This window comes from Encephalitozoon cuniculi, chromosome VII, assembly GCF_000091225.2.
Source record: "Encephalitozoon cuniculi GB-M1 chromosome VII, complete sequence".
NCBI lineage: Eukaryota > Fungi > Microsporidia > Unikaryonidae > Encephalitozoon > Encephalitozoon cuniculi.
In genome coordinates this window covers 143,650-169,592 of record NC_003234.1, presented here as the reverse complement: position 1 = coordinate 169,592, position 25,943 = coordinate 143,650, and the positions used below count along the sequence as shown (strand labels likewise).

The following is a 25,943-nucleotide window of genomic DNA, read 5'->3' as shown; positions in this document are numbered from 1 at the left end:
ACAACAATCTGTCATGTTATCCCTAAACCTCCAAAAATAAAAATAGCTCATAGATGTCGATAAGGTACATTTATTCAGACGATTCCCTGAGCTCTTCAAGAATCAGATTGAATAAGTATTCATAGTCAATTTCAAGGCAGTTCTCGTCAAGCCAGTTATAATACAATAGTCCATTGCTTGTAAAGTCCAATATCTCGTCGACATCTACTTTCCCTGGCATCAGAAATGGAATCTTCTTGATGGGCCTCCGGACCTTGCTGGGAATCTCCTTTCTATATTTGGCCCTCAGCAGGCCTCCTAGACTTTCAAGCACAGACTTTCTTTCTTCTCCACCATCCGCCTTTTCTCCCGGCAAACGGTATCGAGGGCCAAGAAATACAGTCCGGGTCTCAGAGAACTGCGGCGTGTTCAGGAGAAACACAATGTCTAGTAGCTTCAGCACCTCTACGAGAAGCATCATGTCATCAAAGTCCGGGCTTTCAACCACTATGCCAGCATCATACAGAAGAATAGGATACAGATTGCCCAGCTTGTCATGCGAAATCTTGAGAATAAGCATCTTTGATAGCAGAAATACCTCCTTTCGGACCTTCGATGAGGGATAGTTCATCAGAGTCGCTATTTTTTCGACAAGCTTCAGAGAGAAGCCCGAAAAGTAGTTATACGGCGCTGAGAATATGATGTACGAAATCCTCTTCAGCACCAGCGTCTTGTTGTTTGCATCAGAGGCCTGCGAAACAAAGAACCCGCTGTCCAGTCTGACTATGAGGTCACTGATGATAGACGGATCTTCAACCACAACCTTCCTCATGAGGCTTGACTTCTTGTGCAGACCGTATATAAAGAAGTCCAACGTATGGAATATCTCCACAAACTCCTTCTTCCAGTACTTCACCTCGAGGCCCCTTTCGCTCAGCTTCGCAAGAAGGTTGATTCCGACATTCTTAAGGCCAAGGCTGTTTGAGTTGACCAGGGTAATAATGGCCGTAATCAGACTGGGAATTGCAGAGAGAACCGTCCTCTGAAACTTAAACTCCGTTAGCCTTTCAAGCACCACAACCTCATCTTCGTAGTCCTTCTCCCCATTCCTTGTCTTTAGATCCAGCTTCTTCTGCAGGAAGTAGACAGAATTTAGGATGACCGATTGGACAAGGGCCTCGTCACTCTCCCCAAGATCCAGACCCAGGAGAAAGTTCAATGTGAAGCTCAGAGGAGCATAATCAGGCCCGGCTCTATAGGAAGAGATCTTTTCAAGAAGGCCCTTCGACTTGTTGAAGACATTCATAAGCTCCTGTGGACTCATGACCTGGTTCAATGTGCTCAGGAACTTGAACACCTTCGTACCGTTGTTTGAGTAGAGATTCATGATGGAGATGTAAAGCTGTTCCCTGAAATCAATGGACATCAAAAACGGAATGCACGGAGAACCTTCAAGAATCGTTTCGACAAACTTGATGGGCACCTTCCTGAAGAGTAGAGACGACAGCTCCTTTGCAGTGGATAGCTTTAAAGCATATATTCTTACACTGGTCCTCCCTGCCTCTTCTTGCACACATGTACTGCTGCTTAGAGTAAGTGCTTCGTGGTGTTCATTTCCTTGAGACATACAGGCTATTCTGTCTGCTTCCCTACCTCTTTCCTCTTCATGCAGGTCAACGTACTGGTTCTCAAAGAATTCAAAGATAAACTTTATGCTTTTGTCTATGAATGCAGGCAGCTCGCCCTCAGACCCTCTCTTAAGTAGCATGCTGGTTATGGCCTCCGACACTATCATGAGCCCAAAATCTTCGTTCTCCAGAGAAGACAACACGTTCGACATAACTTTCCTCTGTAGCCGGTCCGTCAACGAAAAGATGAATTCCAGGAAGCTGTGATAGTAAAAACATTGGCTATCAAGTATGCTGCACAGGTCCTGGATTGCCGCGCTGTTACCGCTATGCTTAATCACAGGCGCAATCCCCAGCACAATTGCAGGATCGTCTCTATTTTCCTTTGCCACATCCACAATCCTGGAAAGATCCACGCTGTTCATCACACTGCCGCTGAGAATGCCTCCCCTCACCAGAATTTCAAGAATCTTGATGATTTCCATGTCTGTATCTCTCCCGTCATATTCCTTTCTATTTACAAGCAAGTGCACAAGCATCCTGTACAGCATCTCCCTAGGCGTCACCGCCTCGTCCAAGGGAAGGGCCCCGGAGTGAAGCTTTTCCACAGAGTCCATGAGCATCGATCGGAATCCCCGGGAGTATTTCAGGAGATTCTTGATGCACTTGAACACCCCAGCTATCTGGTTGAGATCAATCGATTCAGCAAAAAGAGAGTCATTCGCCTGGATGTTCGAATCCTCGAGTTTCTTCAGAAGGAATTTGAATAGGTCGTCGAAGTAACCCAAGGAACAGAGAAATATGTCCAGTACAGGGTCGTCGGGATCAAGCTTGCAGTTAAGGACATAGTACAGCTCCAAGAAATCAAAGTTGCCTCGAAAGTTCTCGAGCTTAAGAAGAAGGAAATAGCTGATCTCCTCCACCTCCCCCATTCTTTTCAGGAGAAGCTTCTCAAAGCTCCCTCGAAAAATCATATTGTATCTCCACAGAAGCTCAGTTAATACCTTGCGGTTAGGTACCCTGCCAATGCCAGAAAGTTTGTTTGTAGAGCTTCTTCCGATCATTTCGCGAGTACCTGCCCTGGGGCTCCTGTGCACTCCGCCTCCATCAAGTTCCCTCGACCTTTCTAGATACAAGCTTCTCTCGGTATGGCAGAATCTTCCCCACAGAACCTCAAACATTCCCAGAGGGTCAAGCTGAGTGCAATCTATAATCTTGTACACCTCAAGATGTTCCTTCATGAGCTTGCTGGAGGACTTCAGCACGAGGCAGTGGTAGCTCTGTATAAAGCCACTAGGAAAAACATCCACTCCATGGATCTTGATGAAGGTGGACATGAGAGGAAGAGACAGTGCGACATTGCTCTCAATAACCTTTCCAATCTTGTCGGAAATACTATATAGTATCGTCGACGATATCTCGTCCAGCACACTAGTATCCTCTTCCAGATAAAACTTGCCGATCAGCTTTTGGAGGTTCTTTCCCCCCTCGAGCTGTCTTTCCCTGAACCTCATTAGTTTCGTACTGAAGTCTAAAAAAGAGAAGAGAACCTGAGGCTCAAACAACAGAAAGTCAGAGAGAACCAAGTGGACTAGGAAAGGGAGATGGTAATGGTAAACCTCAGAGTCCACCACCGAGTAATTATCCACAGCAAACCTTATGAAGCCAAGAACCTGGTTGGGATTATTGGCATCCTTGATCCATTTAGATTCCCTATTTTCCACCACCCTTCCCGCTATGCCTTTCTTCTTAAGCTCCATCTCTTCAAGAAGACTACTTTCTTCCATCTCATAGGCTCCTTTGTAGACCTCGCCCGAAGAGGCGCCCAGGGCCAGACACTCAGATGAGGTCATTTGCCCCTCGTTAAGGATCAGAGACATTGTATGCATGCTGTACATTTCCTCCCTCACCATGCTATCATTGAACTCCTCGTCATCAGTTAGGTCCATATCCAACAGCATCTTTTCCTTGGAATGGCTAAGGACGCTTTTCAGCTGGAGATAGAATATCTTCCACACAGAGTCCAGGTCTGTCGTTAGAAACGCCCTTGCTATCTTCTCCACATCAATGCTTTCGCTCGACCTCTCCTCAAAGGCATCTGGGGGTGCATACTCCTCTATATAGTCCCTTTCATGCCGCTTAAGACATTCCAGGATATCAAAAAGCAGACTCTCCATGATCTTCTCACAGAGCTTCCCTTTGTCCTGCAGCGTCATCATGATCCTGAAAAAAAGTTGGATGTCCTCGGCACTGCCTCTGTCCAAAAACCTCTTGAGAGCCCGGCTCAGCAGAACCACATTCACCTCATCAAAGCTGTCTGCCATGCACATCCACCCATATATTCTCTTGTTGAGTGAAAGGTCTCTCTTCACGAACAGCTTGATCACCGCCTCAATAAGGTCGTCAAGCATATCTGCCGAGTCGACATGGCTCTTGTCGGGAAACACAAAAATCAAAAGATCCAAGCAGTTTCGGACTACCAGCGTTGATTCGCTTCCAAGACCTGCACACAGCGCTCTTACCATGAGCCTTGCATGAGTCAGTATCGACTCAGACCACCCCATGCTCATCATAGAGTTCACCACAGATGTTCTGAGTCTTTCGTCGTTGAGTAGAATCCCCCACATTGAGGAGTAGAACACATCCGGCGATATCAGAGACTTGAACTCGGTTATTATGAGGTGGGCTCTGCTGTAGTACTCTCCAGATTCAAACTCCATTGGAGGGAGAAGTCCGATGAGTATGCTTGTGCAATAGCTTTCCACATCCTTTCCCAAAGGAACAATGTATCTTTCTATGAGGTCTAGAAAGGAGCTGACTACAAGAATTCTACAGTGCGCCGAAAAAGTAAAGAGCCCTAGGGTCAGGAAGTTGAAGTCCTTGAGGAGACTCTCCCTCGAAATCCTCTCAAAGATTAAGGAGTATGTCTCCAAGGTCTTGTTATGTATTCCTGCAGGTAGAACAGGATTCAGGCATTGATTTAGCCTCTTGAACAGGAGTTTTTTTTTTGGAATCTCCGGCACCGAGAACTTCTTGATTGTGCTGTCCAAGGAGCTTAGCAAGGAAATAAAGTCAGACCATTCTTTTGCTGTTTTGAATGCATCCAGCTTCTTTGTCATTTCAGCCTCGTACTTTTCTCGGTTTTCGTCCATCGACGCCTCTAGGGGTTTATTGTTTTTCTTCGTCAAAAATGCACCTGGATGAGAAACACAGAGAGACGCTGCTTCGGGCCATGGAAAATCCTGGATTCTTGTACATAAAATATAAAATAGCTCGACTTTAATCGTTTAAAGCTCAGCCTTGTCCTCCTCAGCAGGTTCATGATGCTCTTCCGGATGCTTCTCTTCTATGGGCCCTCTCTCCTTCTTCTCATTCTCCCTTTCTTTTGCCTCCTTTTCCTTCCTGATCCTTTCCTCATGTGCGTTGAATAGATTCTTGCTCTTAACAATCAGGTCAAATTCAACCTCCTCAATGTCCTTCTTTTTATACTTGTCGTCTGAGCTCATAATCTCCAGCTTCACCACTGCATTCGAAACCTCGTTTTTCAGCCCCTCATTCCACACCTCATCATTACTCTTCCCCAGCTTCTCAGTGGAAATAATCGCCTCCTTTAGGTCTTTTAGCGCCTGTTCTCTTAACCTTCTTTCCTCCCTGACCTCAATGTCTCTGGCCTCGAGCTCCCTCCATCTGTTCACAGCCCTTCTAATCCCATCAAGCTTGCTGATATCACCAAAGAGCTCCTCATCCTCCTCCGTGCACAAGTCAGATACCTCCCTGAAGATGTCTCTAAGCATTTTCCTCTTCTTCTTCTCAAGTATCTCCCTCATCTCCCTCTTTAGTCGGACTTCTTCCATGTAGGCCTCTCCACTGCGGCTTTTCCCACTGACCCGCAGCACCTTCGGGTCAACAGCAGTATACGTGCTTCTCATAATCTTTGCTGCACCCTTCTCAATGTCCTCAGCTCTCATGTAGTCCTTTTTTTCAAAGAAGCCAAACACTCTGTCGAGAATGGGGTTTCCATAAAATTCCGATCGCATCATAACAGAATACCCCGACTCTCCTCCAGTCTTCCTCTTCACCTCCTCAATGACTCGGCCAATCTCATCCTCCCTACTCTTTACAAACGCCTCGAATCTTCTCTGGATCTCTCCAATGTCAAAGACCGGTGCTTCAATCACAAATCGTGTGTTTTCCTCGGAATCAACAACATTAACCCCCTCAACAATCTTTACACTGTCAACAACATTCTTGTATCTCAGGGCCTTGCTAATCTCCCTATACACAGGTCTCATGTCAATCTTCAGATCAAAAACAGCCGAGTCCTTTGTCCTCGGGTAGAACGTCACATTTCTGCTGGTGTCAGAAATATCGCTTTTATCGGAAATATACTCTCCAAGCCTCGTCTCTATGTAGCTGTATATTATCCTTTGCATCTCCCAGTCAGATATCATGGCAGAGTCGACATAGAACAGATTTTCAAATATTCTTTTCTTGTCTTTCACATCCACCCTGTAGAACGCAAATACCGTTTTTCTTCCAGAAGTCGTAATCACCATGCAGTGAAAGGAAGTATCCTCCCCAACATGTTCAACCTTCGACACCAGTCCACAAAGGGGTTCAGGGACAGCCCATACCTCCATGCCGTTAAGAATTCCAGAAACACATTCTCCTAGCTGCCTTGCTTGCGATTCATTGAAGTATCCCCTGTATCCAATCGCCACATTCGTAATCCCTTCTATGCTTATGCGCACAGGCTTAATTGCCGTTGATAGGCACAGGTAGTTGACCCCAGGCGCATCTATGGGTGTTTCATATCCTTCTACCAGGTATCTTTCCTCTCCGTCTTCTCCAATCCTCTCGAGAATCCCTTTATCGGGTGTTCCCTCAAAGTCATTTTCAAGCATGTACAATGGACTCCAGACAGTTCTAGCGCCCAAATATTTGCTGCTCTTGGGCATTCCGTCCTCAATAGTAAATGTAGAGGGCGCAATCCCAAGGGCCCTGTCCATCATCCTTCTCCTCTCATAGTTGATCCACTTGCTGACCACATCATCATACCGAATCCCCAGGTTTTCCGACCATACGAGCGAAAAAAACAAAGAAAGCAGCAGGTTCATCTACAAATACTGGGGATATCTTCTTCGGCTAAAAATCATCTAGAAGCCAGGGGGCTCTCGAAGCAGAAGTGCATCGAAGTAGCAGGGTAACGGAATGTTTTAATCTCTTCTTAGAGGGAAAGTCTCACGCATCACTTGGTTTTCTCTCATCACACAGACCTCAAGATTGTCCTTCGTCTTCACGTCCCTTTCTGCTGCAGAATTGAATGCCTTAACAACAAGTCTTATGCAGTCCTCCTGGCTCAGCTGTGTCTCCTCTGCATTGTTCCAGTTCTTCTTGTCGATGAAAGAGTCCAACAGGGGTTGAATCATGCTTCTACCGCTTCCGCTACATACACACGTCACAGACCCAAAGGACCCGATAGGATCGTATGAATAGACATAGGGTTTTCCCTTCTCAAACCCGCTTAGAACACAAAACGAGTAGTATGGGAAAAACCTCTTCGAGTACAGAATCTTTGAGAGCAGGTTTGCTGCGCTGTGAATGTTGATTGAATCGTCAACCTCGTACTGCCGTATTTCATACACCATCTTCACGTAGACCTCGTGGGTGTCTGCATAGAATCCGGTTCCGGTAAGAAGAAAGTCTCCGACCTGAAATATCTTGGACATCTCCCGGGAGTTGATAACCATGCTCGACGAGTGCCTTGTGTCTCCTGCAACAACAATAAAATCGCCCTGCTTTAGGCAGATAGTTGTCCCGGAGTTGTCTTCATATGGATCAAATCTCTCCTTGTCCTCCATCTTTGTTGAACCAGCCTTTCCAGCAGTAAACAAATCTCCCATGGCGTCTCCTAGAGGTAGCATTCCCCGGATCGCTCCATCGCTGCCCCTGTTCCCCTTGCCGCCCGGGACGCCCATGGGATTGAAGGGCATGCACACATCAAAATCCTCAAACAGGCAGTACTCCCTCAGCGTTCTCAGGTCAATGCCTCCACTCGCCGAATGTATCCCTCTCTTGTTGCTCAGCATCGGAGGGGCTTGGCAAAGGGAGTAAAAATTAAAAAGAAAGCTTTAATGGCGGATGCCTAGTCCTCAATGCTGACATCATTGCTCCCCAGTACTTCAGCAACCATCTGGATATGGCATGGGCTTTTGTTGAATGGGTTCACTCTTCCGTGTGCTCGGAAAGTCCTGCCGAAGATCTTTGGCGCCTTGCTGACTTGGACATGTGTTATCACCAAGTCCTTGGGATCCAAGCCCTTAGTCTCCGCATTCTCCTTGATGTTCTCAAGGACAGAAATCAGGAACTCTGCAGACTTCTTGGGCCATCTTCCCCTTGTCTGCACATGCCCCTTCTTAATCTTCTTCTCTCCGTTAGCCTTCACAATCTCCCTCCTTGGAATGCTGAACTTCCTTGCCTGGTGCGTCTGCCCGCATCCACGGTTGTACCTTCTGAAGGGAACACACTCGGTCTTGGCAATTACATTCTTCAAGTACTGGATTGCATCGAGTACCTTCCTCCTTCTCAGGGTGCAGGACGCCTCTCTGGTCTTCTTGAAGCTCACCTTTGCATTGTCGATCTTTGCCTTCACAGCCTTGGAAGGATCGTGTATCTCATAGCTGTACTTGATCCCCATTTCAGGGCTACTTTTTTTCGCCTTCTTTGTGGAAAGCTATTGTGCAAATTTTTCCACTCGGCTCTTCAGTCCCGTCGGCTTTGCCCTCCTTCCATGTCGTGGCCATAGGTCGGATGGTCCTTTCCGTCCATGGAAGATTTCGCGGTAGGTTTATCTTCCTCTGAAACCAGACTCCCTGCAACCAGAGGCTTACCCAAAAATGGTGGAGATAAAGATCAAGAAGATTTATCCGGTGTACAGCTGGAAATGGGACATAGAGAGCGACATATGCGGAATATGCCAACAGGGCTTCGACCAGATGTGCACAAAATGTAAGCACCCGATGGAGTGCAAGCCCTGTGTGGGCAAGTGTAAACACACGTTTCATTCCCACTGCATAGCACTGTGGCTGCAGCAAAGGAAGGTTTGCCCCATGTGCCGTGTATTCTGGGTTTGCCACAGGGCTTTCGAGTAGAATAAATGGGCTTTCCGTGTACATTTTGGGCAATCCTCCGGGCGGTATGGATTTTTACGTCTGGAAATTTTTGCCCTTTAAGAATGCAGATTGGCGTGAGGTTTTGTGGAAAGACCTCATTTGTTCAGGCCGAGCCGTCTCAGTCGGTTCTGTCTCTAAAGGCTCTTGTTGGGCGTGCCTGTGGGCTCGATTCCTCGGTGATGGTTCTACAACACAATTCTAGAATACTAGAGGACTCAGGAACAATGGCAGGCTATGGCATGAGGACTCTCGATACGATCACGGCGTATCCTAAGCTTCTCGGAGGAGGAGGAAACATGTCTGACAACGATGCAGCCATGGCTATGAAAGAGAAGAACGACTGCCTGATTTGCCGCAGGTGCTATGCAAGATCTGGAAAGGCTGCAGAGAAGTGTAGAAAGTGTTTCAGCAAGGATCTGAGGCTCAAGAAGCCCCTTAAGGCAATGAAGAAGAAATAAGAAGTTTACAATTAAAGATTTGCTTCCGGCTTTTTATTTTTCCTGTGGTAGCATCTGTCATCTGTATACCTCAAACAAAGGCTCTAAGGCACAGCAGCTCGTCACTTTAATCGTTGATGTATCCCTCGTTTATATGGTCGATGTTGGAGGCGATGAAAGAATCAAACCTCTTCAGGAATATATTCGTTGAATGCCCGGCGCCACCGTCCTGCGCCTTCTTCCTCTTCTTTCCTTCCTCCCTGGCGTCCTCATTTTCTCTTCTTGTAGGCGCCTTTATCTCGAGCTTACACTCCTTTAAAATGCTATCAGTCAGTCTTATGAGCTCCCACCTGGTCTTTGTGGAAAGATCCCAGACCCATTTCGCCTGCATCACTCCGTCCATAAACCGAAGCTCATTCATCCCGTGGAACGCTGCAACCGCACTCCTTGAGTCGTAGAATTCTACGCATCTTTGGTGTGTCTTAACATACCGGATGTCCTTCACCTCTCCAAACTTGTTGACCTGCTCAGAAAACTCCTTGTCGTCCACAGCTTCCATTAAGTTCTTGAAGGTAAAAAGCAGCGTGCTTTGGTTCCTTGACTCGTCGCACTTATCCATATCTCTGGGAATCTCGTACTTGCTTATTATGTGGTAGGACGAAAGCCCCTCCGATTCCTTGAGGTAGCCGATCGCTTCTCTTGCCCTCCGCTCGTCATAGAACAGTATGCAGAGCACCCGGTAGTCGTTCTGAATCGTGTAGCTTTCTCTTACCTCGAACGTCTTCTCAACCCGGCCTCTTACCTCTTCCTGATGCTTTTGGTCGTTGAATCCGGTGACTATTATGGTTTTTGTCAGCTGTCCCTGGTCTCCCTGCCCATTCCTGCTCATTTCAAGGGCTCCGGAACCATCTGCAAAATCTGTACCGATGCGGCTAAGGAGATGGTGCATCTCGCTTCTTCAAGCCCTCCGGTGTGCTGGAGTCGAGCCTCTCAACCCTCCTGATCTTCAAGAAGGTAAACACATCGTCAGACAACACACAGAGGGCCTCATCCCCAGCATCCCTGCAGACATCCTGGATGCACTCGTCCCTCGACACATACTTCATCAAGCAAATCGCCTTGTCCTTCTCTCTATTGAAATCCTTATGCTTCCTGTACAGTAGGAACCTTCCTCCCTCGCCGGGCAGAAGATTGTAGCCGCTGTTCTTGACGAAAAAATATGCCTTTGTCTTCGTCGGATATCCTTCCTTAGCCTCTTTGTCGCGCAGATATAGCACCTCCTCTTCACGGAGGTACAATGTCTTGTCCTTCCTCACGCCAAAGTGGCGGCACCAGTTCTGGGATTGGTCCCGCGGTACAAACATCCCGGATCCAGTCTTCCGAAATCCCTTGTGAAGCTCACTCTCCTCCATGGGACATTCCATGTACCTTCCATTTAGCACTGTGCAACCTGGCAGACAGAGACATTTTGATTCGGAAACTTGTTTACTAAAAATATTTATCAAAATAAAACAAGGGTGCACATGGAGTTGGACGAGAAGATGCTAAGCTTAATAGTTTCGAAGATGGGCCCGGCATTGATGATCTCCCTTTCTGCAATTGGCGGGGGCCTGGGTTTTATCGCAGGGTCTGAAGGAATCTGCAAGGCTGCGGAGAATGCTGTCAATACCACCTATTCTCTTGTTCCCATCATCTTCATCACAGCTCCGACAATGTACTCTGTAATTCTGTACTTCATGGTCTATGACAAAAGGATCGACTCCCTTAAAGATGCTCTTTTGGTCTTGAGTGCATGTGTGGTTAACGGCGTGTCTTCGGGTGTTGCTGGGTACTCGATAGGCCACTCGGCAAAGGTTGCATGTGTCACAAGATCCCAGCAGAAGAAATTCAACAGCATCTTCTTTCTGATACTGATATTTGGGGAGGTTGTTGGTCTTCTTGGGCTTGTGTGTGCGATGGCTATATCATCAAGTATAGGCAGTAAATGAGCATCCAAAATAAATCTGATTTTCTAGCATCTACCAAACGCCTCTAAGCCCTGTAAATAAACCAACCTAATTTAATAAGAAGCGGCTGTCAGAAGAAAGCCATGGGCATCAGGCCTTTCTTCCCCTCTTGTCCTTCTTCAGCCGTTTGTCCAGCATCACGAGCTTGCCCTTCCCATGTGGAACTCCGCAGGTCCCCTTCTTCGGGAACACAATCCTTGGCTTGGCCTTGGTCTTTTTGAAGGACGACCTATAAATCTTCTTCGCCACCTTTCCCTCCTCCTCGGAGTCGTCTATCACCAAGTCCTTCATAAAGATCTCAGCCCTTCTTTCGGCCCTGCTTTTACGCCTGCTAAGAGCCTCCCTCTCCTTCTTGCTAAGCCTTCTTTCCTCGTTCTTTGGGGGCCTCGAGTAAAAGGCTTCCTGGTCCTCGCGAAGATAGTTTGGAAGCTTTTCGTTGGGATCACGAGCATATCTGTCAATGGTATCCTCAATAAACTCCTCGCGGTTCTCCTTAAGCTTTGCAACGCACATCATCTCCTCCTCATCAAGGTCTAGGCTGTCGGAGCAACTGCTGACCTCAATCGTCTGCTCATTCTCCTTCCCTACTTCCTCATCTTCTCCCACCATCTTCAGTCTGTCGAAAATACTGTCCTTGAAAAAGCATCCAATTTCCTTCCCGCTCTTTGCCATTCTATCCCCTCTGCTTTCTTTCTTCCTCTTCTTCTCAAGCAGCATCTGGATCTCCTCTATCTTCTCCTCGACACTCTTCGCCTTCATTTCAGTCTCGGGCACGTCGCTGCTGTTCCTAAGGAAGGCTAGCTCGGCAACATCAATCTCCCCTCTCTGCACCCCCTTAACAATCTTACTTCTCTTCCTCAGTATCTTCCTAATGTCTCCTTTCCCCAGCAGCTGGAGATCCTTAAACAGATCCAAAAACTCAGGCTCCAGGACCTTGCACACATCTCCAGGGTCTATATCAATCTCAATCTCAGAATACTTCAAAAGCATCTCAGACAGGACCACAGGGTCATCCTCCCTCAGAAACTCTGTCAGCTTCAGCGTCTTGTGAAAGTTGAAGTCATCATATCCTCCAGCACCTTTCATCTCTTCAAATACAGCAGAGGCTTCGAGTATCGAATAATCAACATCCTCCTCCCCAATAAATCCAAGGCAGACAAGGAAAATCTCTGCACTCTGGCTTCTGGAGCTAAGAGGCTTCGACGTCTCGACACTCCCAAAAAGCTGCGACAAAACATTGAGCAGAGAAAAGTAGTCCTGAGACCGGAACACCTTTGTGACAAACACCCCGCCCTTTCTGAGGAACTCGGCAGCAAGCCTTGCAGAGTGCAGCACAAGCAGGTTCTGGTTGAATGCATCATTTTCCCATGAAGTCCCGACATTCGGCGCTCCGTCGTGAAGCACAACATCTGCCTTGTGTGTCCCAAGTATTTCCCGCAGCTTAAGTCTGCATTCGTCCGTGGTTATGTCCTCGACAATGGTGTCGACGTCTCCAATGAACTTTATCGGCTCAAGGTCAATGGCAACTATCTTTCTCCTCAGAGGCATCTCCTGGGCGGCCACCTGCGACCATGACCCGGGAGCTGCACACAAGTCGATAAGCACATGTGCATCCTCAAGAAATCCATACTTCCTGTTCATCTGGAGAAGCTTGAATGCAGACCTTGCCCTGTATCCCTTTTCCTTTGCAAGGCTGTAGTACTTGTCCAGCCTTGTCTTTCCGGTGCTTTTACTCTTGCCCATGAAGGACTGCTGGTAATTTTTTATCAAGGTAGAATGTTGATAGTAAATCTCTCGGATATCCATTCCCATTTATGGCATGATCGACATAAATAGAACAAACAACGATTTCTACTATCGCTACAAGATGCCTAGGGCTGTTGTCAAGCAGGAGGGAAAGGCCGGAAACACAAGGACGCTGATAGTCAATTTGGAGGAAATTGGGTCTTCCCTCAAGAGACCGCCCCTGTATATTCTAAAGTTCATGAGCTACGAGCTTGCGACAAGGACGGACGTGGGGAAGGGGCGGTATGCTGTAAATGGAAAGTACGAGTCTTCGAGGATCCAGGACCTAATATACAACTTCATCGATGAGTTTGTGATCTGCCCTTTCTGCAGCAACCCCGAGACGTTCTACATCAACAGCGGCGGACTGTCTATGGAGTGCCTGGCATGTGGAAAAAGGTCAAACATGAGGTCTTCTAAGCTCAGTGGAATGATCCTCAGGGATGTGGAGAAGAACTCTCTGACCCGTGACGACTCCTACTTCAGCCCTGCAGACCCCGAGGACAGCGGCTACGAGGACGATCTGAAGAGATTAGCAGAGTCCGACTCGGATAAGTCTGAGGAGATTGTGAATCTTCTGCGGTCCCGCGGACTATCTGACGACAAGGTTGTGGCGAAGATCCTACTAGTCGATGGAGTACTTAAGAAATGCAAAAGAATAGGCGAGATGATTCCTCCAAAGACCTTGCTAAGCTCGATTGAGGAGCTTGCTGAGAGTGGAGAAGAGAGAGGAAAGATCCAAGGATATCTGAGGATGCTTGAGGAGGAGAAGATTTTCAAGAGGAGTGAGCTCTTCAAATACTTTACAAGGCCCCATGGGAGTAGAAAGAGGTCTCCTGAGTTCAAGAAGGAGGTAAGTGAGTATTTCTCCAATCAATAAATGCCATTTCCGGATACTTCTCCTTTTGAGGTAAGGAGGCTGATTTCAGTCCCCAAAATTTTATCCCTGCGCGTTTATGGGCGAGGACTGTAATAAACAGAAGGTGTACTTAACCGACATAAGCAGGGAGCCGAATGCCGGAGGAAGGAAACAGGCTCGGATAGAGCTCCGTGCCCTTAAGGATGCATATGCACTGAAGATCGAGCCAGACATGATGCCAAAGGAAGAAAGTACTGTTCCCGACACAAAGCTGTTTCGAGTAACTGCCTACTGCACGGCCGATGGATACGACCTCAAGAACTTATACAAGTACTTGAAGAAGAACTCCCTGTGCAACAAGGTCTCGATGTACTTTGGAGAATGCCTATACACGCTGATGAACTTCAAGGGCAGCGAGGAGAGACACGACTGCTTTTTCTACGAGTATGGGGTTGTGGTGTGCTGGGGGATGTCTGAGGCACAGGAGTCGATGATAGTCAAGCTTGTCGAGAAGTATGAGGAGAATGCACACCAGCCGTCTGAGGTTGAGATTGAGTCCTTCAAGTACGGGATAACCGGCAATCCCTTTATCATCAACGATGTCATATATCTGAACTCCGAAAACCACTTTACAAAGATGGTGATTTCGATTGCAATAGCCCAGAGTGTGAAGCTGGACTATTTCGAGAATCTTGTGGACAACACCATCGATGCAGTAAAGGAGTTTCCCGAGGAGGTCGAGAGGGAGGGGAAGGTCAGCAAGAACAAGAGGGAAATCCTGAAGATGATAGGGAAGCTGCACAGGCTGAGATTCAACCTCAACCTTGGGTCCAATATTCTTGACGAGCCGGAGTTTGTGTGGGACTATCCCGCATTTTCGTCTCTCTATGAAACATGCAAGAGATATCTCGACATCAAGCCTCGGGCCGAGCTGCTGAATAGGAGATGTGATGTGATCAACGGAATATTGGAGATTCTCAACGAAAACACTAACAGAAGCAGTATTGAGAAGTTTGAGGTTGTTCTGATTGTCATAATACTGAGCAATGTTGTCTTGATAATATCGCAGATGATAGAAATGTATATCAGGCTTAGGCCATGATTTCGTCTGGCAGGACTATATCCGATGTCCCTACTTGCAAAGGCACATAACAAAGTTGATTTTAATTTTTGTGCTTTTCCCTCTTACCTACCTTATCTTTACCTCGCCATCTCCCTGATCGTGATGTGTCGTGGATCCATTCAGCCCATCCTTCAGACTCGCTTTCTTGGGCGTGGAAATGACTGAGCTTGTGTCGAAGATCCATCTGTGCCCGCTGCTCCACCCTGTCATGCATGATCCACATGGATGTAGGATGTGGTATCCTAGAATCATACGGCAGCACTTACATTCTACATCGATCACGGTGCATTTGCATGAGTACGCCATATAGCTGTCTCTTGTGCACCTTACATATCCCGTCGGAGTATCCGTTGAGTACACCTTAATCTGCACATTTGATAGGAGAACAGACCTCGACGCCCTACGGCAGACAACACTGCAGCACCCAAAGCACCTGATCATATGCCCTGTCTTCCCGTCCCTGTGCGGCATCATGTCTCTCGTTCATGCAGAGAAACACGTTTATACCCTGTTTAGAAATCTTATGTTTTATTACTGTCCTTGGCTCATACGTGCTCTCCAGGTCTTAGAACAAATCCAAAGCAGGCTGAAATCGGGGTAAACATCCTTTCCTGCCACCACATCCTAATGCTTCCTTCCTCCTTAATCGGGATGTTTCTTTGCTTCACAGTTATCTTTGAGCTACTAAGGTAAGGCTCAAGCATTATCTTAGCATCGGTAAAGTCGCTCCATTCCCGAAGCTTCCATTCCATCCTGATCTCTCCATCCTTTTCTCTCAGTCTGCGAATGACTACCCCGTCTATCAGGATGTCGTCTCCCTCGAACATTGCCCTGGACCCGCTCCACACAGAAATATACTCATGGGATAGGATGAAGTTCTTAAGCTCGTCAACCTCGCAGTTAATGCTTGCCTTGTAGATCATGTCTGCAGTCCTTGCGTCCTCTGCAGTTATATTTCTGGCACAGGGCTTTCTCTCAACCTCCCTGTTGACATCGAGAACCCTGTTACCAAACTTGAGCACTGCCTCTCCCTCCATCTCCTTGAAGAAACCTGGAAACCATTCAAAGTCCTCCATCCCCTCCGCCTTTTCAGATACAGAGTAGAAGTTTCTTACACCACAGTACCTTCCGTCCTTCGTGCATTCAAAGCTTATCATGTACACCAATCCCAACGTGCTCATCCTCTGGCATATCTTAACCATCACATCCATCTCATGCACCTCATATCCTCTCGACTTTAATGCCTCGGAGATTTCCTCTTTTGCCCAGGCGGATATGTCGGATTCTGCCCAGTGATAGTTTGACCCCTTCTCGTTCATTTGGGGTGTTGCTTCTGCTTCTTTTTATCCTGTACAGGAGTTCTGGGTCATTCCTCAAGAGACCTCGAAACACGTAGCTCCAAATAGCTTCCAGGATACCTCTTGAACAGAAACTGGATGCACAGGATATCTGGGCCGAATGCAAGCATCATGCTGTCGACATACCCCCTGATCTTGCCCAGCACATCTGTCCACTTGTTGTTACACCTGAACTGCAGATCTCCCGCCACAATAAAGTCAACCATCGGGAATTCAACCTCCTCCAGCACCTCGCCCCCGGCCCTTCTGACAAATAGCTTGTCTTTCTCAACCTCGTAGGTTACCAGCCCCTTCAGCGCCATGAATCCATCCAGGAGCTCCGGCCCTACTATAATCTTTGTGCTGGGCGCATCAAGTTCCTCGTATTCACTCCGTACTGTAGGTATAAAGGGAATGGATATGGTGCTTCTTCCATCCACAAGCCGGAGCTCGTCTTGTGCAATAAGGTCGCATCCGCTCAGGACGCTCATTCCCTCAAGCAGATGCTGTGCCTTTACAGTAAATGTCAAACTCTCTCCATTAATAATGACTACGTCATTAGTCATCGTCAAATAAAAACTACTTTGTCCGTGCGATGAGATGGAAATGGCTTCTTGCCTTGTGTCGAGCGTGACCCCACCTCTGTCGGCAAACACACCTAATATGCTCTTGAAGAATTTCTCGTCCTTCAAAGAAATCCTCATCGGGGATGTAAAAACGGCTTGACTTACGCAATACCCACTGCTGATAATAAATGCACTCTAATTAATTGTATATTGATTTCATTTGCACTAAATATTGTCTTTCCTGCGCCAAAATATAAATAAGGTTCTCAAACAAAGGATATGTGCGGAATATTTGGGTACGCGAACTTCTCTAAAGAAAGGAGCAAGGACGAAATAGCTAACATCATGATAAATGGCCTGAAGCGAATAGAATATCGAGGATATGATTCGGCGGGGTTCTGCATCACGGATAACACAGACAGAAACTTTGCTAGGATCCGAGCCGTTGGCAAGGTCAATAGTCTTTACGAGATAAAGAACTCCCAAACCTCTGTTGACCTTACAAGGAAGGTGCTCAACCATGTCAGCATTGCACACACAAGATGGGCAACGCATGGGCAGCCAAGCATTGAAAACTCCCATCCCCTGAGCAGTGACGAGAACAACAGCTTTCTTGTTGTGCACAACGGGATCATCACAAACTACAAGGACCTCAAGGTCTATCTTAAGAAGAAGGGATTTACGTTCGAGTCGGACACAGACACGGAATGTGCGGCCAAGCTTGCACTCTACTTCTACAGAGAGATGGAGAGGAAGAAAGAAGAGACGGACTTTGTGGCCATTGTGAAAAATGTTGTGAAGCACTGCGAGGGGGCATTTGCCTTTGTGTTTGCATCTTCCTTGTTCCCCAACGAGCTGGTCACAGTTAGGAAGTCGTCCCCCGTCCTTATCGGCCTCAAGCCGTCAGGAAAGATGTCCTTTGACTTCTTCGGTGTCAACTATGGAGATCCGGCCGATGACACGCCCACCTCCCTCCTGGACTCCCCCTTGGCATTCTCCAAATCCGATAGGCACGGCTTTGACCAGAACATCGATATGATGACAAGAGATGTTCAGGACTGCACTCTGCATGCACATAACAAAGAGCCTCTGGAGGTCTTTGTTGCATCGGATGCCTCCGCTCTCATAGAGCACACAAGGAAGGTCATCTTTCTTGAGGACAACGACATAGTCCACATATCCAATGGTAACATATCCATCCACAGGATGCACTCAAAGGCAAAGGAATCCGGGCCAGAGATAAGAGAGGTTAAGACAATAGAAACAGAGCTGGCGGCAATCATGAAAGGAAACTACGACCACTACATGATCAAGGAGATCAACGAGCAGGAAGAGTCTGTGGTCAACACAATGAGAGGAAGAATCAACTTCGAAAGCCTTACGGTTTCTCTTGGAGGGCTCAAGGATCATGTCAGTGGCATAAGGAAGTCCCAAAGAATAATCTTTGTGGCGTGCGGAACCAGCTACCATGCCAGTCTTGCGAACAGGGCACTGCTTGAGGAGCTGCTTGAGATTCCTGTGAGTGTTGAGATAGCTAGCGACTTCCTTGATAGAGCCCCTCCCATAATGAGAAGCGACTGTGTGTTTTTTGTGTCTCAGAGCGGGGAGACTGCAGACAGCGTTATGGCACTAAGGTACTGCATGTCCATGGGGGCTCTTTGCGTCGGGATAACAAACACTGTCGGAAGCACCATCTCCAGAGAAACAGCGTGCGGCGTCCACATAAATGCAGGCCCCGAAATAGGAGTGGCAAGCACCAAGGCCTATACAAGCCAGTACATCGCATTGGTTCTTGTTGCTCTTCAACTGAGTGACCAGAACCTTGTGAAGCAGGCAAGGAGAAGGGAGATCATGGAGGGGCTCAAGAATATAAGCTCGCAGATAAACAGGGTTTTGGAGCTGAGCACCTCGGTAAAAAGCCTGGCCAACGGACCCATGAAGGACGACGCGAGCCTCCTGCTTATAGGAAGGGGATACCAGTATCCCACATGCATGGAGGGTGCCCTGAAAATAAAGGAAATCACTTATATCCATGCAGAAGGACTTGCAGCCGGAGAGCTGAAGCACGGGCCCATTGCCCTTGTCGATGACAAGCTTAGAATCATCTTTATTGCAACCAAGGACTTGCTGTATGACAAAACAAGGAATGCAATGGAGCAAATATTTGCGAGAGGCGGAAGACCAATCGTGATATGCACCGAGGACATCTCTGGGGATTATGCAGAATACGACACCTTTGTCGTCCCAAAGACGGTGGACTGTCTCCAGGGGATACTAACAGTCATTCCTCTGCAGCTGTTGTCCTACCATCTTGCTGTTGCAAAAGGATACAATGCCGACTTCCCGAGGAATCTTGCAAAGTCCGTAACTGTTGAATAAAGGCCTCTATATGGAGTCTTCTTCGTATCTGGGATAGTGTTTAATAGCTTCTCCATCACCCAGAGTTAGGATAAGCTCAACTGTACAATGATGTTACTCATGTGCCTGCTGGAAGAACTGCTTTCTCAGTAGCTCCGAGGCTGTGGACCTTTTGCAGGGAGAAAATGCCAGGGACTTTTCAAGAACCTCCAGAAGATCGGGATCACTGAAGAATGCCTCAAGATACTTTCTGATGCCTACCCCCTGCTTAAGGTCGGGTTTTAGACACCCAAGCCCAATCAGGTCGTCCGAAGTGACTCTAACAATCTCGAGGATCCTGTTGAGCGTAGATCCGCTGGTGTCTCCCTTAAATATAGGCCCGGGGTGCCTGAATTCGGCAATCACACATCCAACCGACCATATGTCGATCTTGAAGTCATATTCCTTGTAGTCGAGGAGATTCTCCGGCGCCCGGTAGAACCTGGAGCATATATATGTTATGTTCCTTTCTCCACTCTTGATTACCTTCGCACTTCCAAGGTCGCAGATCTTGACCAGTCCGTTGGTGTCTATGAGTATGTTTGACGGCTTCATATCTCTATGGCATATGTTCTTCTCATGCAGATATCTCAGCCCCTCCAGAATCTGCCTGTATACCGACCTGATCTCCTCTGTCTCCACGCCTCTATTTGCCTTTATGTATTCCTCCAGGTTCATCCCAACAAAGTCTGTGATGATGTTGAGATATGCGCCAGAAGATGTTTTGTCAGTGTGGAAGTACGACACAAGCCTCACAATGTTTGGATGATCCACCTCCATCAGAATCCCAAGCTCCCTATTGTGGTATCTTCTATCTTGGTAAACCCTCTTCAGCGCAAAGAAGTTATGTCTGTCGTCCATTATCTTGACGACCACGCCAAAAGACCCTCTTCCAATCATCTCGACATATCTGTATCTAACCTCCTTGACCTCCCCGCATCTCGACCGCACCAGGGCTTTGTGCATCTTTACCCATTCCCTCTCCATCAGCCTTACGGACTCCATAAGCTTCTTCTGGGACAATGTTGCCATTTGGGGAAGCCCGAAATTCGTTCTTGAAGGGAATCCATCAGACTCCATTGTAATGTCCTACTAGTAGTCCCTCTTCTAGTTGGTCTTTTGTTACCAACAAATCTAAAACAAGACGTATAATTGCACTCCGAACACAAAAACAAACCCAGATGATGCCACGGCTGTTTCTGCTAGCAGGGCTCGTCTCTGCTCCTCCTCTGTCCCTAGATCCAGAGCCCCCTTCCTCCATCAAGATGACGTACAGCGGAATAGTGGATGCAGGCTCTACAGGCACGAGGCTGAATATTTATGGATTCCTTGATGGAGAAATTAGGCATCAGGGCCTGTTCACAAACACATCAAGACTTGCAAGTATAGAAGACGACGAGGAGATCAAGACATCGATTAGGGAGCTGTTTGCACATGCAGAGCCCTTCTACAGCAACATTAAGAAGATGCCCATTGGGTTCTATGGAACTGCCGGATTCAGGACGTTGGACAAGTCCCGCTCCGACCATGTTCTGGACCTTATCAGAAGCGAACTGAAGGACTACAACCTCAAGGAAGCCGAGGTGATCAATGGAGTCGACGAGGGAAAGCTTGCTCTTATGGCATTGGTTCTCTCCAATAGGGGAACTGATGCTGGGCACAGAAGCTTGGGGATCGTCGACATGGGAGGGGGAAGCACCCAGATCTCTTTGTTGGAAAGGGACGGAAAGGTGATCTCCGAGTCGATAGACCTTGGCATTACTGTCCTTAGCCTGAGTGACCCGGACGAGTGCAAGATCGAGGGAGACGCAGAGCAAGAGTCGTGTGCCAGCCACATTGCGTCGAAGCTTGCAGGTGTGGCCATACGACCCTTTCTGAATAGCGTTGACGATCTGTATCTGCTCTCTTACTTCCATGACGAGTTTGGAAAGGTCATCAGAAGCGAGAAAACAAGCATGAGAGAGGTCAAGGACGAGTTCTACAAAAGATGCAACCTGCTTGAGTCCCATGAGTGCCGCAGGCTATTCTATCTGATCTCCTTTATAAAGAGCCTTGGAATAGAGGACACAAAGGCCATCCACCAGATAGACACAAACAACGGAATCAACATCACCTGGGCATCTGGCAAGGGATACGAACTGAACAAGAAGTACAATTGAATGGCAGAGCCGGAACAAGGCGGTCTCAGAAAGCTTTTACTTAGTAGGTGACAAAAAACTAAATAGAGAGAGACTTCCAAAGCAAAATCCGCACTGAAGAATAAACGTGGTGATGTCAAACATGAATCTGTCTCTATTGCTTTCGAAATCATAGTTCCTTAACATCGACGATCTGATGAGGAACTGGGAGATAGAGGAAATCGCCATCATGCAGAGAAACATCCATATGTTCTTTGCCAGTAGACCTACAAACATGAGGTATGGATAGTGCACAACAGAGAGTCCAACGACATAGACATACGAGACATAGGGCGTGTCGATTCGCTTCCCAAGGATCTCTCTGTAGATGTATCCAGCCCCAAAGAAAAACAGAATCATCACGCAAAATGCTCCAAAGGACTGCCCCATGGCAGAGCCCACTTCCCCTGTCCCCTCAATGTGTGAGACTATCCATAGAAATACAAATATCTGTGCGGTTACAAATGCCGTGTATGTAAGAATGGGGGCTACTGACTCCCGCACACCCTCCATGTCAATGTGGTACAGCTTCAGTGCCTTGGCATAGTCTCTGAGTAGATCTCCCAGCGTAGTTCCACTTCTTACGTCAAAGACTTTCCTGCTTGATTGTCCCTGAGTTGTCCGAACCACCATTAGGGATGTTTGGCTTTTTTGTTTATAAGGATACATGAAACAACGGAGTAAATCAAATCACCCAAGCCCTTTCAGCGTCCATCTCCCCTTACCTTCTTTAGAATGGACCATCTTCTGCACCCCTCCAGCTCGGCCAGAACATCCGAGTCCCAAAGACCCTCAAGATCCTCCACAGACAGAGGCCCAAACTCCCTTATTCTTCTTATGACGCGCTGCTTGTTTGGAAGTGCTGTCTCTCCTTTTTTTACAATCGTCTCAAAGAGACGGACAAGATCCTTCTCTCCTATTATCTCGTCAATGCTAACCATCAGAGGGCCACCGGCGCCCACAGGTAAATATTGCCCTGCGGGAGTCGCATTGGAAGGAAAGCTGCAGAAAATCTCAAACATTTATTCACTGCGAATCGTACAGAAAGTCAAGAAGCTCGTCGATGGTGATCTCTCCGTTTCTATCGAATGGGCAGCTTTTAAAGAACTCTGCTGCCTCCTCCTCGCTCAGTTTGTCTCCCATCATCAGGTACCTCCCCAAGTCCCGCTTGGTCATGTGGGTCCCGTGGTTGAACATGCTGATCATCTTCCTCATCTCGTCCTTAGGCATTGGAGGCGCAGTGCTGGACGCAAGCTGCTCGAACTCATCAAACGTCCTCGGGACTGCTATGTCTCTTTCCCGGGGCACAAATCCGCATAGCCTCAAGAGATCCTTTGTCGTCTCCTTCGTGAGGTTCTCTGTTTCAAATGAATCCCACTGCTCCTTCATGCTTCTCATTTCAAGGGCTTGGGATCTGCCAAAACACTATTTCTTTTGCACATCACGTGCCATCCTGTCAAGAAGAAGTATTATCCGGCTGCTGAACCCGTCGTCAATCTTCTCCCCAAAGTATTCCCTACAGTCTCTGTGGAGCTTAGTAACCTTGTCATAAAGGGAACAGATGGCCTCGTACTTTTCCTGGATCTTCTCCATCTTTTCCTGTATCTGGGGGAAGGCCGACCCGCTTGCATTGATGTAGTTCTTCTTGAGCTCCTCAACCTCTATGCACAGTCCTTCAAAGTTCACTCCGCTGGCGTCGTAGACCACACTCAAGTCCTTGAGCAGCTGAGCGCAGTCAATCTTCTTCCTCAGTAGACTCACCATGCTGCTCCCGTTGCTCTTCACCTCCAGTATCCTTGGGATAGACTCCATCGTAAATCCTTCTGCGTTGCCAAGGAAGCTTCCCTTGTTCAGGTGGTTTCCAGCCGCCAGTGCAATTCCCAGAAACCTCCGAAGCTCCTTGCTTTCTAAGAGCATACTGTAGTATCTTTCTAGAGTCTCAAGGGTCTTGGTGACATTCTGGTTCCTGAACGATATTATAAAGTAGAGGTAGTAAAGGCATCTCTTCATTAGCTCAATATCCTCGATGCACTCCTTGAAAAACTCCTCTCCTCTTCCAAACACACTGTCCGTGCTTTGCAGCTGCTCAATCTCGTCGTCTGTCGGGAAGTAGAAAAGAAGTTGTTTCACAAGATTCTCACTGAGCCTCTCCTCCATCCCCAGTATCGCAGACTTCAGGTCGCAGTTGCTTTCCTTCACCCTACCCAGTGCAATGTTAATCGCATAGTTCTTCTTCTCAGAAAACACGCTCGGCCTTCTCTTCTCTGTTTCTGCACTCGATGCCCTCGGCTTTTCTCCCCTCACTTCAAATCCATCAAACTCCTCAGCCTTAAAGACTCTTTCCATCTCCTCCATATTTATCTTGCTCCACACGCTGTTCCCCTTCCCCATCTTCGTCCACTTCACTTGGATATATCTCTTTGCCGGGGTTTGGCTCTTTCCCGTCTTCCTGATGATCTTCTTTGGCCCCCTCCCCTTGCTCGCCTCAGGTTTCTTAGCTGCGTCCTTTCTGCTTTCAATCTCCACTGCCTTCTCCTTGCCACCGTCGTCCTTTTCCTCGTAGATCCCCACCTTTTCCATAGACTCCAAAAGACTCCCAAACACCTTCCTGTCTCCAAACACAAATGCCTCGAAAACGCAGCATGCAACATCAAGAACACCCTCTATCTCAGCCAGCCTCATCACTTCGTTGATTCTGTCCTTCCTCCAGTCTGCACAGGCAGCAGGCCTTATCTCCCTGGCTAGTTCCTCGAAGACCTCTCTATTGCTAACCCTCTGCTCCAGCAGCGGAAAGTCAGACACGAATAGAATGTACTTAACATGCACAGACTTGGGAGACCTGAGGAGCGGCACCACAAAGTTCAGCTCCTCATCGATCTTCGGAAGATTCCGGATATATTCGATAACCTTGGACAGGTAGGTATTGCAGACGCATCTGTTGAAATCAATGTTGAAAAATAGCTCGTCAGCCTTGTTCTCGTTCACCAAAAACTCAAGGATCTTGAAGAAAGACTTTGTCTCGTGGATCTTTCCGGCAAGAAACCCGTCAAGCAGAATCCGAAGGAACAGCGGAAAGTGGTTCCCGTACTTCGAAAGCACAATGTACAGGGCGTCACAAACCACATCGCTAAACTCCTCGTCCATTCTCCTCATGCACTTCACAAGCACATCATGCCCTCCCTCGGCACTGAAAATCTCGTATAGAACTTTGGGCCCAATCTCCAGCGAGACCGATAGGCTCAGGAGATTCAGCACACTATTCCTGTCTCTCAGCTTGACCACATACTCCCTAATCTTCCTCTTCCTCTCGTCCAGCGTCTGCATCGATGTGATGGTCCTGATCTTCTTCGACAGGTTCAGCTTCGCCGCCAGCTTGTGCTGCTTCTCCTCGTCTATCCCCATTCCCTCCATTATGCTTCGGAACTGTATATTGATGTGCTCCAGTGATTTCGACTTCCAGGATTCCATGGGTCCTGGATTTCCCAGGGACTTACGTGACTTGGCACCCAAGCCTCTCTGGCCCGGAGCAGAGCCGCGCCACAGGCCGCAACTTTCGCCAAATGTTTTGCAGAGTAATCCCATTTCCAAGCCCACACCCCTGTCGTAAACATGGGAAAGCACAGAGAACGGCATGCAGAGGAAGCGAAAAAGACACATTCCGTGTTCAAGGAAGGCGACATCGCGGATATGCAGGAGACGTCGGGTGTCCAGGGTCCAGAGATAGAGCAAAGCCAGCCGCTGCGGGAGCACAGCGAAAACACTAAGAACCATCCCAAGAATGAACTCAAGGAATACATTACCGAGATTCCTTTCCCAATCAGCGAAAAAACAGGGATTATGAGACAGTTCCTGTCTGGAATTGAAAGGCTGTTCACAATCGTCAGGTCGTCGCTTAGAAAGGCAGTGCTATGGATCTCCGGGAGAAGAGGTCCTAGTGATGAAGAGGCCGTGTGATAATAAATCTTTGGAAGACGTCTTTTGCATTCCCAAGGCACCGAGTTTATTTCCTATGCAGGGGATTTTAGAAGTAGTGCTTGGCAGAAATGCATGCTATCCCAACCAGGACAGATCCTACCAATACCGTCCACCCCACCCGGTACTTCTTTTCCTTCCTTAATCCTTCGATGTTCTTCCTAATGCATCTCAGAGCCGCCATGCACTCCATAAGCTCTCTGTCCAGGACGCAGACTCTCTTCCTTCTGGCAATTTCCGTCATTTCCTTGCAATTTCTGAGCGACCTTACGATTCTGCTCGCCAGTTCTTCCTCCCAGGATGTAAAGGATGCATCCGACATGTCTATATCTGACAGAAAGCTCCCCTCCGAGAACGAGCCGCCCCTTGAAGAGTATTTCTGCAGCATTTCTTTGACTCTCTCTATCGTGCCTTCTCCTTCCATTTCAAGGGATACATCAAAGGTCTGCTGACAAATAGAGTTGGCATGCTCACCTGCCACAAGCAAAGCCCTGGAGAGAGAAAC

The 25,943-nt window shown here is 47.7% G+C and overlaps 25 protein-coding genes across 25 annotated transcripts; 8 read left to right on the top strand and 17 right to left on the bottom strand.

Annotated features, from left to right (window-relative positions):
• Positions 1-70: 70 nt before the first annotated feature.
• Positions 71-4,759, bottom strand: ECU07_1440 (uncharacterized protein; the record flags this gene model as incomplete). The annotated part of the gene is made up of 1 exon (NM_001041694.1): positions 71-4,759. One exon carries the CDS (start codon positions 4,757-4,759, stop codon positions 71-73), a length of 4,689 nt encoding a protein of 1,562 aa, NP_586072.1.
• Positions 4,760-4,894: 135 nt separating this feature from the next.
• On the bottom strand, positions 4,895-6,724 carry ECU07_1430 (uncharacterized protein; the record flags this gene model as incomplete). Its single annotated transcript, NM_001041693.1, has 1 exon — positions 4,895-6,724. One exon carries the CDS (start codon positions 6,722-6,724, stop codon positions 4,895-4,897), a length of 1,830 nt encoding a protein of 609 aa, NP_586071.1.
• Positions 6,725-6,823: 99 nt separating this feature from the next.
• ECU07_1420 (uncharacterized protein) lies at positions 6,824-7,696 on the bottom strand (the record flags this gene model as incomplete). The annotated part of the gene is made up of 1 exon (NM_001041692.1): positions 6,824-7,696. One exon carries the CDS (start codon positions 7,694-7,696, stop codon positions 6,824-6,826), a length of 873 nt encoding a protein of 290 aa, NP_586070.1.
• A 56-nt stretch (positions 7,697-7,752) lies between these two features.
• ECU07_1410 (60S ribosomal protein L17) lies at positions 7,753-8,304 on the bottom strand (the record flags this gene model as incomplete). Its single annotated transcript, NM_001041691.1, has 1 exon — positions 7,753-8,304. One exon carries the CDS (start codon positions 8,302-8,304, stop codon positions 7,753-7,755), a length of 552 nt encoding a protein of 183 aa, NP_586069.1.
• Positions 8,305-8,311: 7 nt separating this feature from the next.
• Positions 8,312-8,782, bottom strand: ECU07_1390 (uncharacterized protein; the record flags this gene model as incomplete). The annotated part of the gene is made up of 1 exon (NM_001041690.1): positions 8,312-8,782. One exon carries the CDS (start codon positions 8,780-8,782, stop codon positions 8,312-8,314), a length of 471 nt encoding a protein of 156 aa, NP_586068.1.
• On the top strand, positions 8,504-8,758 carry ECU07_1395 (uncharacterized protein; the record flags this gene model as incomplete). The annotated part of the gene is made up of 1 exon (NM_001415197.1): positions 8,504-8,758. The coding sequence occupies one exon, from the start codon at positions 8,504-8,506 to the stop codon at positions 8,756-8,758; it is 255 nt and encodes an 84-aa protein (NP_001402575.1).
• A 59-nt stretch (positions 8,783-8,841) lies between the features above and the next one.
• Positions 8,842-9,237, top strand: ECU07_1380 (ubiquitin-60S ribosomal protein L40 fusion protein; the record flags this gene model as incomplete). Its single annotated transcript, NM_001041689.2, has 1 exon — positions 8,842-9,237. The coding sequence occupies one exon, from the start codon at positions 8,842-8,844 to the stop codon at positions 9,235-9,237; it is 396 nt and encodes a 131-aa protein (NP_586067.2).
• Positions 9,238-9,343: 106 nt separating this feature from the next.
• Positions 9,344-10,105, bottom strand: ECU07_1370 (uncharacterized protein; the record flags this gene model as incomplete). The annotated part of the gene is made up of 1 exon (NM_001041688.2): positions 9,344-10,105. The coding sequence occupies one exon, from the start codon at positions 10,103-10,105 to the stop codon at positions 9,344-9,346; it is 762 nt and encodes a 253-aa protein (NP_586066.2).
• A 43-nt stretch (positions 10,106-10,148) lies between these two features.
• On the bottom strand, positions 10,149-10,628 carry ECU07_1360 (uncharacterized protein; the record flags this gene model as incomplete). The annotated part of the gene is made up of 1 exon (NM_001041687.2): positions 10,149-10,628. One exon carries the CDS (start codon positions 10,626-10,628, stop codon positions 10,149-10,151), a length of 480 nt encoding a protein of 159 aa, NP_586065.2.
• A 111-nt stretch (positions 10,629-10,739) lies between these two features.
• ECU07_1350 (H(+)-transporting V0 sector ATPase subunit c) lies at positions 10,740-11,204 on the top strand (the record flags this gene model as incomplete). Its single annotated transcript, NM_001041686.1, has 1 exon — positions 10,740-11,204. The coding sequence occupies one exon, from the start codon at positions 10,740-10,742 to the stop codon at positions 11,202-11,204; it is 465 nt and encodes a 154-aa protein (NP_586064.1).
• A 108-nt stretch (positions 11,205-11,312) lies between these two features.
• On the bottom strand, positions 11,313-12,965 carry ECU07_1340 (uncharacterized protein; the record flags this gene model as incomplete). The annotated part of the gene is made up of 1 exon (NM_001041685.2): positions 11,313-12,965. One exon carries the CDS (start codon positions 12,963-12,965, stop codon positions 11,313-11,315), a length of 1,653 nt encoding a protein of 550 aa, NP_586063.2.
• Positions 12,966-13,041: 76 nt separating this feature from the next.
• Positions 13,042-13,887, top strand: ECU07_1330 (eukaryotic translation initiation factor 5; the record flags this gene model as incomplete). The annotated part of the gene is made up of 1 exon (NM_001041684.1): positions 13,042-13,887. One exon carries the CDS (start codon positions 13,042-13,044, stop codon positions 13,885-13,887), a length of 846 nt encoding a protein of 281 aa, NP_586062.1.
• A 76-nt stretch (positions 13,888-13,963) lies between these two features.
• On the top strand, positions 13,964-14,968 carry ECU07_1320 (uncharacterized protein; the record flags this gene model as incomplete). The annotated part of the gene is made up of 1 exon (NM_001041683.1): positions 13,964-14,968. One exon carries the CDS (start codon positions 13,964-13,966, stop codon positions 14,966-14,968), a length of 1,005 nt encoding a protein of 334 aa, NP_586061.1.
• Positions 14,969-15,055: 87 nt separating this feature from the next.
• On the bottom strand, positions 15,056-15,463 carry ECU07_1310 (uncharacterized protein; the record flags this gene model as incomplete). The annotated part of the gene is made up of 1 exon (NM_001041682.1): positions 15,056-15,463. One exon carries the CDS (start codon positions 15,461-15,463, stop codon positions 15,056-15,058), a length of 408 nt encoding a protein of 135 aa, NP_586060.1.
• A 71-nt stretch (positions 15,464-15,534) lies between these two features.
• Positions 15,535-16,308, bottom strand: ECU07_1300 (uncharacterized protein; the record flags this gene model as incomplete). The annotated part of the gene is made up of 1 exon (NM_001041681.1): positions 15,535-16,308. The coding sequence occupies one exon, from the start codon at positions 16,306-16,308 to the stop codon at positions 15,535-15,537; it is 774 nt and encodes a 257-aa protein (NP_586059.1).
• A 47-nt stretch (positions 16,309-16,355) lies between these two features.
• On the bottom strand, positions 16,356-17,030 carry ECU07_1290 (uncharacterized protein; the record flags this gene model as incomplete). Its single annotated transcript, NM_001041680.1, has 1 exon — positions 16,356-17,030. The coding sequence occupies one exon, from the start codon at positions 17,028-17,030 to the stop codon at positions 16,356-16,358; it is 675 nt and encodes a 224-aa protein (NP_586058.1).
• A 141-nt stretch (positions 17,031-17,171) lies between these two features.
• ECU07_1280 (uncharacterized protein) lies at positions 17,172-19,271 on the top strand (the record flags this gene model as incomplete). The annotated part of the gene is made up of 1 exon (NM_001041679.1): positions 17,172-19,271. One exon carries the CDS (start codon positions 17,172-17,174, stop codon positions 19,269-19,271), a length of 2,100 nt encoding a protein of 699 aa, NP_586057.1.
• A 93-nt stretch (positions 19,272-19,364) lies between these two features.
• On the bottom strand, positions 19,365-20,321 carry ECU07_1270 (uncharacterized protein; the record flags this gene model as incomplete). The annotated part of the gene is made up of 1 exon (NM_001041678.2): positions 19,365-20,321. The coding sequence occupies one exon, from the start codon at positions 20,319-20,321 to the stop codon at positions 19,365-19,367; it is 957 nt and encodes a 318-aa protein (NP_586056.2).
• Positions 20,322-20,470: 149 nt separating this feature from the next.
• On the top strand, positions 20,471-21,448 carry ECU07_1260 (guanosine diphosphatase; the record flags this gene model as incomplete). Its single annotated transcript, NM_001041677.1, has 1 exon — positions 20,471-21,448. The coding sequence occupies one exon, from the start codon at positions 20,471-20,473 to the stop codon at positions 21,446-21,448; it is 978 nt and encodes a 325-aa protein (NP_586055.1).
• Positions 21,449-21,484: 36 nt separating this feature from the next.
• Positions 21,485-22,099, bottom strand: ECU07_1250 (uncharacterized protein; the record flags this gene model as incomplete). Its single annotated transcript, NM_001041676.2, has 1 exon — positions 21,485-22,099. One exon carries the CDS (start codon positions 22,097-22,099, stop codon positions 21,485-21,487), a length of 615 nt encoding a protein of 204 aa, NP_586054.2.
• A 71-nt stretch (positions 22,100-22,170) lies between these two features.
• On the bottom strand, positions 22,171-22,407 carry ECU07_1240 (uncharacterized protein; the record flags this gene model as incomplete). The annotated part of the gene is made up of 1 exon (NM_001041675.2): positions 22,171-22,407. The coding sequence occupies one exon, from the start codon at positions 22,405-22,407 to the stop codon at positions 22,171-22,173; it is 237 nt and encodes a 78-aa protein (NP_586053.2).
• An 85-nt stretch (positions 22,408-22,492) lies between these two features.
• Positions 22,493-22,864, bottom strand: ECU07_1230 (uncharacterized protein; the record flags this gene model as incomplete). The annotated part of the gene is made up of 1 exon (NM_001041674.1): positions 22,493-22,864. One exon carries the CDS (start codon positions 22,862-22,864, stop codon positions 22,493-22,495), a length of 372 nt encoding a protein of 123 aa, NP_586052.1.
• A 27-nt stretch (positions 22,865-22,891) lies between these two features.
• Positions 22,892-24,934, bottom strand: ECU07_1220 (formin homology 2 domain-containing protein; the record flags this gene model as incomplete). The annotated part of the gene is made up of 1 exon (NM_001041673.2): positions 22,892-24,934. The coding sequence occupies one exon, from the start codon at positions 24,932-24,934 to the stop codon at positions 22,892-22,894; it is 2,043 nt and encodes a 680-aa protein (NP_586051.2).
• A 141-nt stretch (positions 24,935-25,075) lies between these two features.
• ECU07_1210 (uncharacterized protein) lies at positions 25,076-25,420 on the top strand (the record flags this gene model as incomplete). Its single annotated transcript, NM_001041672.1, has 1 exon — positions 25,076-25,420. One exon carries the CDS (start codon positions 25,076-25,078, stop codon positions 25,418-25,420), a length of 345 nt encoding a protein of 114 aa, NP_586050.1.
• A 67-nt stretch (positions 25,421-25,487) lies between these two features.
• ECU07_1200 (uncharacterized protein) lies at positions 25,488-25,862 on the bottom strand (the record flags this gene model as incomplete). The annotated part of the gene is made up of 1 exon (NM_001041671.1): positions 25,488-25,862. The coding sequence occupies one exon, from the start codon at positions 25,860-25,862 to the stop codon at positions 25,488-25,490; it is 375 nt and encodes a 124-aa protein (NP_586049.1).
• Positions 25,863-25,943: the final 81 nt, after the last annotated feature.